The 14,624-nt window shown below is 34.6% G+C and overlaps 2 protein-coding genes across 2 annotated transcripts; one reads left to right on the top strand and one right to left on the bottom strand.

The window, feature by feature from the left end:
* Positions 1-4,523: 4,523 nt before the first annotated feature.
* On the bottom strand, positions 4,524-5,827 carry LOC134690473 (uncharacterized). The gene is made up of 2 exons (XM_063550444.1): positions 5,746-5,827; positions 4,524-5,330 (listed from the first exon to the last, which is right to left on the bottom strand). Exon 2 carries the CDS (start codon positions 5,317-5,319, stop codon positions 4,747-4,749), a length of 573 nt encoding a protein of 190 aa, XP_063406514.1. The 5' UTR covers positions 5,320-5,330; positions 5,746-5,827; the 3' UTR covers positions 4,524-4,746.
* A 5,313-nt stretch (positions 5,828-11,140) lies between these two features.
* LOC134691319 (uncharacterized) lies at positions 11,141-14,624 on the top strand. Its single transcript, XM_063551771.1, has 3 exons — positions 11,141-11,181; positions 11,863-11,926; positions 13,302-14,624. Exons 2-3 carry the CDS (start codon positions 11,903-11,905, stop codon positions 14,541-14,543), a joined length of 1,266 nt encoding a protein of 421 aa, XP_063407841.1. The 5' UTR covers positions 11,141-11,181; positions 11,863-11,902; the 3' UTR covers positions 14,544-14,624.

Genomic DNA, 14,624 nt, shown 5'->3' with positions numbered 1-14,624 from the left:
AAACCAAGTAAATTATGCTATTAGTAAACCCATAATTGTCATTTAAAACTTTAATTGACTTATCAATCTAACACATCATGTAATTTGTACCATCATTAACATTTTAATGTACAATATGAATTCTGGAATGATATTTCAATAAATAGTTAACTAGTGACGTCAGTGGTTGCATTATGTCATACCATGATGTACGTGGTTTTTATTCTCTTGAGAAATTGTTATTAGTATTTAATCATTGATTGGTAGGGGCGGATCGTGGATGTTTATAAGGGAGCGTTATTCCAGAAAATCGTTTTTTTGAATGCTCGAAAATATTATAAAATGTCCCATCAAAAAGGTAAAAGGGGACGTGTATATGCACTAAGTTTAAACAAAAGTTATTCAGAGTAATAATTTTGTTTAATTACTATTGAAATAAATATTAAAGATTCAGAAACAAGCAAATTTAGCCTTTGTAAACAAGTTTGTCTCCAACATATGACCTTTACCAGCTTCTTCTCCTAACCTACCCCCTGACCCCCACTGACAGTTTTTGCATTATACATTCTACTCGTTGTATACTCATGCGATTCAGAGATTGACATAATAGTTTTGTATTAAATAGGCTGAAACCGGTTTCACTAAAAACTTCAGAATAAAATTCTGAATAAGAATAAGATTGATCTTAAGTATACTGTGACTCACGATCAATCTCTGTCATTTTTTTATTTTTTTTATCCGATAACCGCAGGCTAGTCTTAGATGCGGATTTAGGGGAGAGGGCAGGGGGCCGCCCCCCTCTTGAGAAGAAAACTTGATTGATTATATTGGGAATCATTGACACGTGACGAGACGGGCCCCCTGTGTTGAACCTGGTTTTTGCGGCATGCCAAACCTCCCGCTTTAATGGCAGTGTTAATCATAACATTAAAATGACAACATTGACGATATTTCCGTCATGTCCTTTCCGTCATTATCATTGGTTTCGGATTGTATGCATATAACAGCAACTAGAGTCCATGAGTCCTCGACCCATTTATACAATCTTGAACGAGGTGTACTGTATGAAATCAGCCACGCAAAGTAGGCCTTTAACAGAATTAACCTTTAATAAACTCAGAATATAAGAAGAATTTAGATAAGAACATGAACTCTACATTATTTAGCTTCATTAAAGAGATTTTTGGAATACATGCAATTGAATATACTGTGAAAGTGCAAATAGAAAGAAGATGTTTAAATGAACAATCATAGTTTAAAATAGTTGATACCTATTTATTTATACATGTAAGTATGCACACGCGGAAATCCTTGCCTCTTTTACTTATCTTTGAATTTATTTTGATAACCTTACATAAGAAAAGTTTTAAATATTTAAAAAATAAGTTAAACCCTGACGGGTTAAAATGCGAACATAATAAACACAATTGACAAGAAACATAATACATGATAAACAAGTGAAGTTAATATTTATAATATATATATTTATATACTACAAGTATATAATTGACCAATGTGGACCTTATTTTCGCAATTCCATAGATTGCTTTATATTCTACAACACTAGACCAATCTCCCATACAGACAGAGTTATCGTCCTTTCCTCCTCATTTCCCAATCTCCCATACAGACAGAGTTATCGTCCTTTCCTAGAATGTATGGGAGATTGACACTAGACACGATTCACGAAATCGAGGTCAACGTCAGATAAACTAAGCCCAAAATGCATAGTGTAAATGTACCTACTGCTATGTAGTAAACAACAAACAGACAAAACAACGAAAGCTTAATATTGACAACTAAATATAAATATGAGGACAAGGGCAGACGAACCCTGCCAAAGAGAAACGTAAATTTTAAAATCATGCCATGGATCAAATATAGTAGACCTCTTGCATATATAGTATCTTAGAAATTTAACCAGGAAAACTTAACCATGAATATGAGGTCAAGGTCAGATGATACCTGCAGACGGACAATCACGTTGACCTCGTTTTCGTCACATAAATACTTTACAATCAGTACATACACCAAATAGAGTTGACTTAAAGTTAAAGTTTAAGAAAATCGGACCAATACACAAAACCTTAACATTGAGTAAGAACCGTAAATTGAGGTCAAGAGCCAATTAACCCTACCGGACTGACATGAACATCGAAAATGTTTCAATACACCAAATACAGTTCACCCATTGCATGTAGAAAATCGGACCAAAACATAAAAACTAACTTTTAACCACTTAAACACGAAAATGAGGTCAAGGTCAGATGACACCTTCCAGCTGGAGAGTCACACCTTACAATCAGTGAGTCTATTCACAAAATTAAGTAGATTTTTGTTTATAGTACCAGTATCTGAGATATAATAGACTATACTATGAAAACTTAACCTTGTTCACTGATCCAAGAAATGAGGTCAAGTTCAATGGAAAACTGACTGACATGCACGAGAATCTTGCAAGGTACGCACATATCAATTATCTCCTATAACTCATACAAAGAGAGAAATAAATAAAATTATCAACAAATCCTATTTATGTAAGTAATCACTGAACCATGAAAATGAGGCCACGGACAATGAACTGTACAAAACGGAAACTTCATAGCATCAGGCATATGTATACAAAATGTAAAGTATCTAAGTCTTCTATCTTGTGAAATATGAAGCTTTTAGTAACCGCCGCCGACGCCGCCTATATCTCGCTATCTAAGCTAGAAGTCGCAGGCTCGACAAAAAAACTCGGATCTTTTGAAATTAGATTTCGAGCATATTTTGCCCAAAAGTGTCAGAATATTAGGGAATAAGTTTAAATAACTTTCCTTATATTTATCAAATCTTGTATGATTCTTATGTGTGAGGAACTTATGTTTCTGGTGAATACAGATGAATGCTCACTGACAACAACATTGTGGAAATAAGGAGAGCTGATATTGTTCGGTGCCAAATGACGTGTAAGCAACCATAGGCACCATACGTCACCGTAAGACCTAACTAATACTGTTTAGTCAACTTTTGAATGCACCGCCATTGCACAATGTGAAACATATCAAAGGAGAAAAATAAACGACCTGATTTATGACAAAGCAATAAACGAAAAACAGAAATAAACATGAAAACATCAACCAAACAACAACCACTGAGTTACAGGCTTTTGACTTGAAACACTCATAAAGAAAATGGGTTCCTCAAATTCACGTTTGTGAGCGCACAATCCTTCGTATAGCATAGGAGAGGGGGACATGACCTTTATCGGGACTCCGGGATCGGGTGTTTTTAAGCTCGGGATTTCGGGATTGACCCTTTCGGGATCCGGGAATTCTTTTTTTCGGATTTCAGGACCTCGGGATTTCGTATTTTTAAGCCCGGGATTTCGGGATTTCGTTTTTTTTAGCCCTGGATTTCGGGACCAGGACCCCTCCTTTGACAGTGGTGTGCACCACAACATAAAAACAAACTGTTAAAGATTTGAAAGGTATGCAGACGTCAATATTTTCATTTTGTGAATTCTTCCTTTTCCCTTGTCATCTTCATGACGGAAATGACATGTACTTTATCTACTTAAATTCCAATTTGAAATATATTTATTGAATAACCGGCGTCATTGTATTTAACAGCTTAGCATGTTGAGGAATGTATTGTGACAGAATGAGTTACTATAGTACATGGTGTAGTTTACCATCTACAATGCATTACAGTATGTGAATAGCAATTGTAGTATAATACTTATTGAACATTGAAATGATACGTCATTAGGAAGAGAGTTGTCTCATTGGCAAAAATACCACATCTTCCAATTTTTCTATTTTAACATTGAAATAAAAAAACAATTTCCCACGATTCATGAATATCTTAAGACCCGCTATTTAATGGTCACCACTACGTACTCGGTGACCTTTACGATATGTCTATACCTCTCAAATCACTAGCCAAATGTTTTCGCGGTTTTTTATCCCAAGATACTAAAACTGTGACGTATGAATCAATTGTGTTCTTTTCTCGATTGATACATTTTGACTGATTGGGGGTTGGCATTGCCGGGGATCCAACATTTATGGCATAGTACCACTGTTCTGCTGGCATGTACAAAATTAAGTGACATATTTCAAATTTCAACTGAATTAGATTGGCCTTTCATGAGAGTCAGATTGGTTTACAGAATAGAGAATGATGGGAAAACATTGCGAATTATTGGCAACAAATAAAATAGAAGAAAAGAGAATAGTATAGTGCTTAATTTAAAGAATAGAGAATAAAAAGATGCTTTAAAAAAGAATAGAGAGATCTGTTATAAAATAAAATAATGAAAAATGGTAGACCCCTCATCAATATGCTCTTACTTAACACATGTTTAACTAAACTTTTTTTTCGTCTGTAATATCTTGTGTATGTATCTTATACATAAAGCCACTGAACATGTCTTGACCCTTATAGTTCATCTTTTACGACAGATCATTAACAAATAAATGGAAAAATACATTGACATATTTCATTAATATTTTTATTCATAAAATATGATTGTCTAGATCTGTAGTCCTTTCCAAATTTTGTCCTGGCTACAAATATTTCCAAGTGTGCAACTTCGGCACGGCGTCGAACGTCATTGGTAAGCTTCCACAAGTGTTCCGCAGGATTGAGCGTGTTCGTGCTCACGGTGACCTTGGCGCTCCTTCTGTCATGTTCATTCAATAGCCGAGATTTTGGGCGACTCGGGAATTTTATGATCTTGGGATGACCACAAGTTGGTTGTTAAAATGATATCCATTTTTCTCACGTGCAGTCATTTGACAGTTCCATGTAGAAAATAACGGACCCAACGATTTCTCCATTCTTCATTTTTCCGCCAACTGGTAAGAGACCAACTTGTTGAAAGCCTCCAATCTTCTTAAGAATGTGTAAAAGAGCAACATTGTTTGTGAAGGTGTCCACATACATAGCTTCATAACCTAGTCGTTTTGAAAAGTCTATGGCTTTCAGCATAGCAAACAGCCCTAATCCTTGACCGCGTGCGGTTGATTTTACAATAATGAAAGGATCCACCACCGAAGATGCACCGCGGTAAAATTTGCTGACCGCTAGCATAAAACTAGCTAAAAGTTCTCCAGTTTCCTTGCACGTTATGACAAAGCAATCGCTGCCTATTAATTCCTCTCTGAACAAATTTTCATTCAAAAATTCATCAACACCAAAACCATCTCCATTTTCGGCGGCTTCTTGAATCATCAGATAAGTTTCGGAAAATTGCCTCTCCGTCATGTAATCAATAATTACATGCTTTCCGGTTGCTAAGGTGTCAACCATTGGTAAGCTTGTGATAAAAGGTCTGCTTTCTTTAAGTAACATTCTGTCTTAGTCTGAAATGAAAAAAATGAACTTAATATTAAAAATAATCACCATTTGTCTTTTTTCAAAAAGTCAAAAGATTCACATTTTGTCTTATTTAAAAATATCTAGTTAGTCAATATATGATATGAGGCAACACAAAATTTCTTTTCTTTTTATAAATAGGTAAAACTAAAATTGTTATCTTTAAATGATTTCGATTACGTTGCCCCGACGAACTTTGCGATAGATAATCATTTGATGATTTTAATATTTAAAACTTAAATATTGCATTATTGCATTTATTAATTCCACTTTGAATATGTGCTTTACCTTCATCTACTAAGATTGGCATACTAGGTTGGCTTTAAATACTACTCAAAGTGCAATTTAGCTATCCGTTGTGCAACTGTTACATTTAAGCATGAAAAAGTATATAAAAATTACCTTATGAATATCTAAGCTGAAAATTATTCCTAAAAAAAAATAACTTTTTAAGTTGTTCTTTGAACGTCTGGTGCTTGCAACCTGCAAATATGTGAACGATATATATTTGTAGGTCTAGGCCTTATATACTGATGTTTATCAATAAAACCCTGGCCAATTACCAAAGAGATAAAGAACGTCACTTTAACCTGATAAATCTGTCAATCAAAAGAGGTGTTTTGTCGGCACAATCGGGAAATAAATTATTAATTAAAGACATTAATTGATTATACAATGATTATAAATTGAACTTTTCCTTTTTACCGAGATCTATTTCTTTTAAAATGCATGTAAATAATTAGACCAACATTTTAGTCTATATCCTTATTAAAAAACAATGCAAGTACAATTTGGTGCATGGTAAAAACAGGAAGCAGCCAAGGTTGAGGTTGTTACTCAGTAAGGCAGGTTATAGTTTTTAAACATTCTTCAAAGCCTGATCAGCATATTTCTTTTTTTTTTTTTGTTTTACATAAATTAGGTTTATACATGGGTATATAGAACTGTTTATTTTTGTTACTTTCCTTTCGAATCAATCAAGTAAAAATTGTAAAGTTATGCATGTGAACTGCTTGTACCCAATTTAAAGATGACATGATATGACTTCTCCCCTCCTTTTTTTATAAAAAAAATAGCCGCCAAATACAAAAATTAAGAAAACAAACTAACAAAAGTAAAAAATAAAAACAAACAAAAATAAAATAAATGAAGGCATGATACAGGGTTTCTCTAGTTCCAGTAAAGTCTAAGTCACTTCTAACTATAAGAATTATATCTTCGCAGTTACAGCTATTTTCCTACTGCTTGTGGAGTAAAACATTGGTTGGTTTGTTTGGTTTGTTTGTATAAACGTTACCTCAATCAGTGTTATTAAGATTGACATCTACAAACAATATAGACAGGCATTATCAAACCAATATGTATTATTATATTTGAATTTGATTGAAATTTGTCCCAATTACAATTATCAATATATACATGTACAAACAAAGCAAGCATGCTAACCAAAGTCTTACCCTGCATGCATTAGGAAATAAGCTGTAATGCCAATTGTACATTAAAACATAAAAACAATTTTAACAGTAACAATCGTATATTATGAGCCAATTGTACCAACTAGAATTTAAACGAATATAGTCCCTAGTATGAACAGTGTATAACTTGCATGTTTTATTTAATACACTTTCCCAATTTATTTCTAGATATTTAATGCATGAAATAATAAGAAGGGGAATGTAATTACCTGTTAAAAAAAATTTGATGCTGAATCATTATGTTTAGTAGTGAATTGGTCCAGTTCAAAAAGGTATAATTGTATCAGTCTGAAGCTGTCAAACTGAATTTAAAACCCCATTAACACAGAATTGTCAATATTTTGAGTTAGAGCTGGTAGAAGTTTCTATAATTTTGATATTATTTGTCTCACTAGTAGAAGTTCACTACACTGTCAAAATGTTTTTGAAAAAGAGCAGGTGAGATTTTTTGTAATTTTGAATTTATTGTCTAAAATAAATGCACTATGAAATAACTGCGTTCTCGGACCAATTACTGTGCACACTATCGCCTTCTGTCGTCTGCTGTTTCAGCGTTACGCATTCTACGTTCCCATATAGCAACATTTGTTAATCCTGAAACTCCACATACTTTGTAAAGCCGTTAGTTAATCATGTAGTGGTGTGCAGAGGCGGGTCCAGTCATTTTTTAAAAAGGGGTTCCCAAAACAAGAAAAAGAGGGATTCAAATTTAAATGCATTGATCGTCAATAAAGGGGGGTCAACTCCTGAAACCCCCCTCCACTCTCTGGATCCGTCGCTAAAAAAACCCACATTTTTTGTCTCATATTTCAGTTGTTGGCTCGTGTATCGTCTGAACATGCATGAAATATTTCCCACTGGATGTGAAGGAACTAACAATCAATCAACATACCACCCCGGTCCAAAGCTGACGTAAACCCCTGTCATGTCTAACGCAATGAAAACATAAAAACTATTCTACACCGTCTGTTCACAGTCTTAATAGAAATGTACATGAAGTGATATGGAACAAACGAATCAGTAGCGGACCCAGTGAGTTTATGACGATAAATGCATTTGAATGGGGACATATGGTTGGACTCCCCATCCCCCACCCACCCACCCTCCCCGATCCATTATCCTGAGTTTCAAACCCTCCTTTTGAATTTTGCTACATCCGCCTAAGAAAATTTAATGATTGTTGAGATAAATGTCATGGGGGCAGACACAAGTGAAAGAATAGACAACAACTAAAGGTCTCTGCCGACAAGAGACAAGCGGTCACGCCGAATAATAAGGTGTTTATCGCCTATCTCTTACCCATATAAATCATGTCATGTTGTTACATATATTCGTTGTTTGTATATATGTAGGCTATCAGAGGCCATAATATTATGATAACCCCCGCTTTTACCTTGACATACAAACATACACAATGTGAATAGACTTTTAGATCAGGTAAATACTTGATAAAGTTATTTACAAAGCCAGATACTACAGATACGTAACAGTGGTCAATGTATCAAATGCTAGACTTTTAAAAACTAAGTGGACAACCTATAACCGATAAGTTTTCGAAATGTGCAATGATTATTTTCAATTTTATGAACCTTTCTGAAATACTTTGAATGTACGTCTGGATTTGTTTTCATTGTTTCAGTTGAAGAATACAATCTTTCAGTCGCACATGTTTTTTTTTTAAGAAAGCTTATTTTATGTCCAAGACATACATAATATGTATAATGTATTAAGAATTAGTGTAAAGCTAGCCAGCGTTAATATTCATCAAACTAGACTTAAAAAATCATTCAACGGAGGAAGATGAGTGTATTGAAAAGGCCTATCGAAATAGGTAGAAGAACGTACTCTCTTTATACCAATCTGTGTAAACATTGTATTTTTTTCTTCAAATGTCCTGTACCAAGTCAAGAATATGGCAGTTGTTAACAAATAGATATAGGAAGATGCGGTATGAGTGCCCATGAGACAACTCTACATCCAAATAACAATTTATAAAAGTAAACCATTTTAGGTAAAGGTACGGCCTGCAACATGGAGCCTTGGCTCACACCGAACAGCAAGCCATAAAGAGCCCCAACAATTACTAATGTTAAACCATTCAAACAGGAAAACCAGCGATCTAATCTATATAAAAATAGTCCATTTCTATGGATGTATGTGTTAGTTTTTGTTAACCTTCTAATCGGTGTTTTTGTTGTTCTGTTCAGTGTGTTTCCTCTTATATTTGTGATGTGTTCGAACTTTCCTCAGTTTTAGTTTGTAACTCAGACTGGCCAAATTTGTTTTCTCTTAACCGATTTATGACTTTTGAACAGCGGTTTACTGCGGTTGCTTTTTATTGGCATCTGAATATTTTGGATCGCAGGTTGCAGCCTAGGATTTCCGGAAGCTTTTAAGACAAAAACAAAACACACCGCACCAGATCAACACTACTAACACAAAGGTTCCTGGTCCCGTCTGGGATGAAAATTTCAGGAACTGAATTTTCGGCTCTCCCTTGACACCATTTGCGAGTATGGTCTCGAGGAAACGATGATAGTCCGTCGGAAGGGAACGATAAATGGTTGAGCCGTGTTAAGAGAGAGCCATATCTCTTGCACGTTAAAGACACCCTCGTAGATTTCGAAAAAGAGCATGCTAATGCCGCTACAAGGCAGCACTCGCACCCGCAAAGTGGAAAGGGATTAATATAAGTTGCAAAACTTGTTTTCGAATCCACTATAAATAAATATGTTTAAACTAACCAGGTCATCGCATTTCGACAAAGTATCCAAGTTGTGCTGACTTAAGCATAGAATTATTTTGACAAGATATTTTAACTACTATTGCCTTTATTTGTCCGTCCACGCTTTAAAAAAAAAAAAAATGGGGATGATATCAAGGGGGAAATATAAAATCCATCAAATATATATAAAAAAAAAAAAAACAATAACGGGAAGAACGAAAAACGTCTATAAACTAATCAGGAAAGAAACGACTAACCAACAATAACACAACTAGGCGAAAACTTATTTAGGTGCTCAGAATGGATAATAATATGCTAAATAACTTTATTTGAAATTATTGGGGCCGTTATAATAAAACTCCTTCATAATTTTAAAATCATAAAAATTCATGAATTAAATTTCTAGACTCCTTCAAAAATTGAAAACTATCAAATACTTTTGGATATTTTCAAATATGAGAATTATAAATTTTGGCGATTAAGTATTTGGAGACAAGGTAAATATGCATAACTTTTAAAAGAGAGACAGCAAGTTGTTTCCATTCAAATATAACATGGCCGGGCTTTAATCAACAACCCCTTGCAGCCCAAAGTACATTCAATCACAAAACAAGTGAGTCGGTTTCAAGGATTCAATAGTCAATAAGGGAAACAGGGGATAAATGATATATGGTTGATGTATTTACGTTGAAATACAAATGATTGAAATCCAACAGGTTAAACAAAGTCATGAAAACGCAATTCTATGATAAATAAAATATTGAAAACAACGACGTTACTAATTTCTTGCGTCCGAAGCGCTTTTCTGGATTTACCTTCATCAGGAACGCTCAAAGCCAAACATTTGAAATCCGAAGAATTATAAGTACCGAAACCGTTGAAGAGCTGTATGTCAAAAATACCTAAAATAAATAGCCAAATTCATCTAAAGCCAACTTTGCCTGAGGGAGTTGAAACCTTAGTTTCTTAATAATTTATAAATTTATAAACGGACAAATAAAACATGCACACTTCTGACCACTTGAGTATATGTTAGATGCTTTACTGTAACCGTAGATCCTTGATAGAAATGGAGTAAAATGATATTGTGTCAAAGTACATAGATTCTCCACCCGCACTATCAATTCTATGGAAGCGCATATGGTACACCCCTTGTAAAGTTATTTTGTTGCTAATAAGTCGGAATTATTAGTTAAGTTGTGTGTTATAAGCTGGAATCTTATCATCAAGTTGAAGTCCAGTTGTCGGAATGATGTAGAAAAATTGTTTTACAATGTCGACTTGCTAATATAAATATAATGGCATAGTAATAAGAAGTCGACACGTTGAATTCAACTTATTAATTGATTAAGTCGACAACTTGTTTATTTGATATTAAATCATCATGTTGAAGTCAACTTGTCGGAATGATAAAGAAAAAGTTTTTGATTACGATGTCGACTTGTTAATATAAATGTAAATGACATAAAATAAGAAGTCGACTTGTTTATTAATTAAGTCAACTTGCTTATTTGATGTTAACTTTATTCGTTCTCACGGTCAGATTCCCACGGTCCGTATTTTACTTCCTGTGCTGACACATTAAAGATGAAGATCGACAGCAACAACATCAGCGGGAGCAGTGGAAACGAGTCATAAGTAAGTTTATATTTGTTTTCTTTGGAGACTTAGCGTTATATTTTAATATGAAGCAATACTGAACACAAAATGAAAAAGATCATAGGGAGAAAAAACGTTATTGTTTGAATGAAAGGGCATTGAAAAGTTACAGTTTAACGTGACCTGTGATAAGATCTAGAGTAAGACGTCTGCTATTATTAAAGATATATTCTACTTAAAGGGTTTCACCCCTCTCCCCACCATCCCATCACAAGTACACTACCCGCTCTGTACGACTGTCAATGAAAAATGGAAAAAAACTGAATGGTCCCTCTCTTTCGCCTTTCAGAGTCCTTTGTAGATCAATCTCCATGACTCATTTAATTCATAACAGCTAAGCAAAAACAAAATTAGTAATCTAAACAAATAATTTGATTCACAACTAGCAGGGTGGATCTTGTCATTTATAAGGGTTGGGTATGGGGATCCTAGCCCACGATAAAGGGGAGTTCCAACTATATGTCCCCATTCAATTGCATTGATCTTCCAAATAAATGTAAAAGAGGGTTCCAACCCCGGACCCCCTGCTTTCGCCACTAATGCCAGGTAGAAAAGCATGATGCGAAACGAAATATGTGTTCACTTTATTTTGATATTGACCGATTAGAAGATTTTGTTATTCATTAAACATTTCAATTGAAAGAATATCGTCTATTTCAGCTGCTTGGTCACCTGCCCGTCTAATAAATGGTCAAAGACTATGGAAGCAAGCAATATTTTAAAGGTAATGTTGAAAGTAAAACAAAGAAATATGTTGCTGACATCGAACATCAAATCAACACACTTTGGCTTAAAAACAAACAAAATTTGTCAAAACTTTCTTGTAAGGTTTTTATAATGTTTTTCTTCATTTAGACTAATCAGCTCCATCTTCGTGGAAAGTATGAAAAAGGTTTAATACTGTATTATGATTTATTTTGTAAAAACTGCACCTTAAACGGCCAAAAATTACAAAAAAATAAAGGATTACCAAAATAGGAAAAATGAGCACACATTTACACGGCTCTAGCGAAAAATATAGTGAACCATGATATAAAGTTTTCTTCATATTTTGTCTAGCATGCGCAGTAAAAGCGAGACATGTAGGTACGGTTTTACAGGCGACGGTGAATATATGGCGTTAACATTGCAACCAAGTTTGCTGCTCATGTCTTTATCTCGTGAAGCATAACGAGTAAGGTTCTTATATTTAGGATGCAGATTTCCTACATATTGTTCTTGCCAGTCAGTCATGCGCCATTTATCTTTGACCTATTTTAAATGCTTGAATGACCCTGAAGAAATTTAATAGTCAATTTTGCAACCGAGTTTACTGCTTAAGTCCATATCTCAAGAAATAGAAGTCTAAGGTTGATAATATTTGGCATTAACGTCTCCAACTACAAGGGGATGATAGTCTGGAGTGTAATTTTAGCTTTGACTTAGGTTGATGATATTAGACAAGGAGGTTCCCCACTACCAGGGGATGTCATTTTGATACCTGTAATTTGATCTTGGCCTTGTTTTTATGGTTGATTGACTTTGACAATATGCGACCAAATTTTATAAATTAGTCAATGATTGATAAAGAACTAGATATCATGTTTAAGGAGGCATGATGTTACAACAAATTTAGCAAAAATTGAAACATATTTTTTTCATAACAAATTTTATTCATTAGGTACACTATTCGTTGTTTCTTTAAGATATGGTACAAAAATCAACCAAACAAAATAAATTCGTTTAGGCATCAGATGACTTTTAAAATGTTTATTCGATTGCAATATGCTGGAAGAAGATATGTCCTCTTGTTTGAAAATGAAAACATGTTCAAATGTAAAAATATCATATGCTTTTATACCTGATACCTATAACGGGTAAATTTAAAAATGAAATATGTTATAAATATCGCCATGAAGATTTATTTTGGATTGTCAAAACTTACTGTGTATTTTTCCATTTCGTATTCCATTAAATGTGAAGGCGCAGCGCATTTCCTAGTAGTTTTATAGTAAGCTGATGACTGACGTCACAGTGAACACCCTATTTAGATATCAAGCCAATCGGATTTTTCATTTTATCATTACATCATACGTGTAATTTCTATCTTTATGTTTCAGTTACTCTGTTGTCTCCTTTGTGTTGCTGATCATGACGTTACAGGAATACCTTACCCAGGCGATGATGCTTCTGTGCCTGAACTAGTCCAATACTATCATCAATTATGCTACACGTCCCTTCAAATATGTGGATTTCTTTTGTTTGTTCACGGAACATTCATGAGTTGTTCCATGTTAAAAAGACTTAAGAGAAGATTAAATATCAGACGGCGTAACAACCAGTCGCCATTACCTACAGTTGTAAGGACAATCCTGGCTTTACACCGTAATGGCCTGTCTAATGTTGGATACAGGTATATGTGGAGGACTCTGAACATAGGCTTTGGACTTTGCGTCACACAATCAAGAGCAAGGCTTTGCTTAAGAACAATAGACCAACAGGGTGTACTCAACAGATCGCGTCGAGTTCTTCGAAGGAGAGTGTACTACAATAGAGGACCAAACTATCTGATTCATGTCGATGGTTACGATAAATTAAAACCCTACGGCATAGCTATACATGGGGCAATCGATGGATACTCTCGTAAACTTTTATGGTTGATAGCAAGTCCCTCCAACAATAACCCCAGATATGTCGGTTACTGGTATCTTAATTGGATCAAACAAAGAAAGATGCTTCCAAGGGTTGTTCGATCGGATGCAGGAACAGAAAACGTCATAATGAGGGATTTACAAAGATCGTTGCGACATAATCAAAACGATGAAATGTCGGGACAAAATTCTTTTCTCGTCGGCAGATCTGTTGCAAATCAAAGAATAGAAAGGCTTTGGGGTACACTAAAAACGAGTTTCACCCAGTTTTGGAGAAACCGTTTCCAGGATTTCCAAGACACTGGACTTCTTAATGTATCGTGTCCAGTACATAAAGAATGTGTTCGATTTTGTTTCCTCTCCGTTATCCAACATCAATTGGACATGTTTGCTGAGAACTGGAACTCACATAGAATAAGAAGACAACGTGCTGAAGTTGTAACACCAAGTGGTATTCCAAATATGTTATACTATCAGCCAGAGATCTTTGGTGGAAGAGACTGTTCATTTCCTTTACCATGTAACTTACAAACAATTGACAATCTCATAGAGGAATATACAGAGAACTTTCCAGAGCATGGCTGTAGCAATGAATTTATTAACATTGTCGAGTTGCTTACTGGAAACAGACGAGATCAGTTTCCCATCATCACATCATACGATGACGCAGAGCTATTGTTTCGGACATTGATTGCTGCCTTACCGAATTGAACATTTGCTATACATTTTTTATACAATAATGATTTTTCAAACATATTTTTAGAAATTAATTATATATATAATATAAGTAGG

This window comes from Mytilus trossulus, chromosome 11 (assembly GCF_036588685.1).
Source record: "Mytilus trossulus isolate FHL-02 chromosome 11, PNRI_Mtr1.1.1.hap1, whole genome shotgun sequence".
Classification (NCBI taxonomy): domain Eukaryota; kingdom Metazoa; phylum Mollusca; class Bivalvia; order Mytilida; family Mytilidae; genus Mytilus; species Mytilus trossulus.
This window is presented reverse-complemented; position numbering and strand designations above follow the sequence as displayed.

Coding starts and splice junctions, on each gene's coding strand:
- LOC134690473 (XM_063550444.1), bottom strand. CDS start 5,319: ATGTTACTTAAAGAAAGCAGACCTTTTATCACAAGCTTACCAATGGTT.
- LOC134691319 (XM_063551771.1), top strand. CDS start 11,903: ATGGAAGCAAGCAATATTTTAAAG. Junction 11,927..13,301: donor AAGCAAGCAATATTTTAAAG/GTAATGTTGAAA, acceptor TTTATGTTTCAG/TTACTCTGTTGTCTCCTTTG.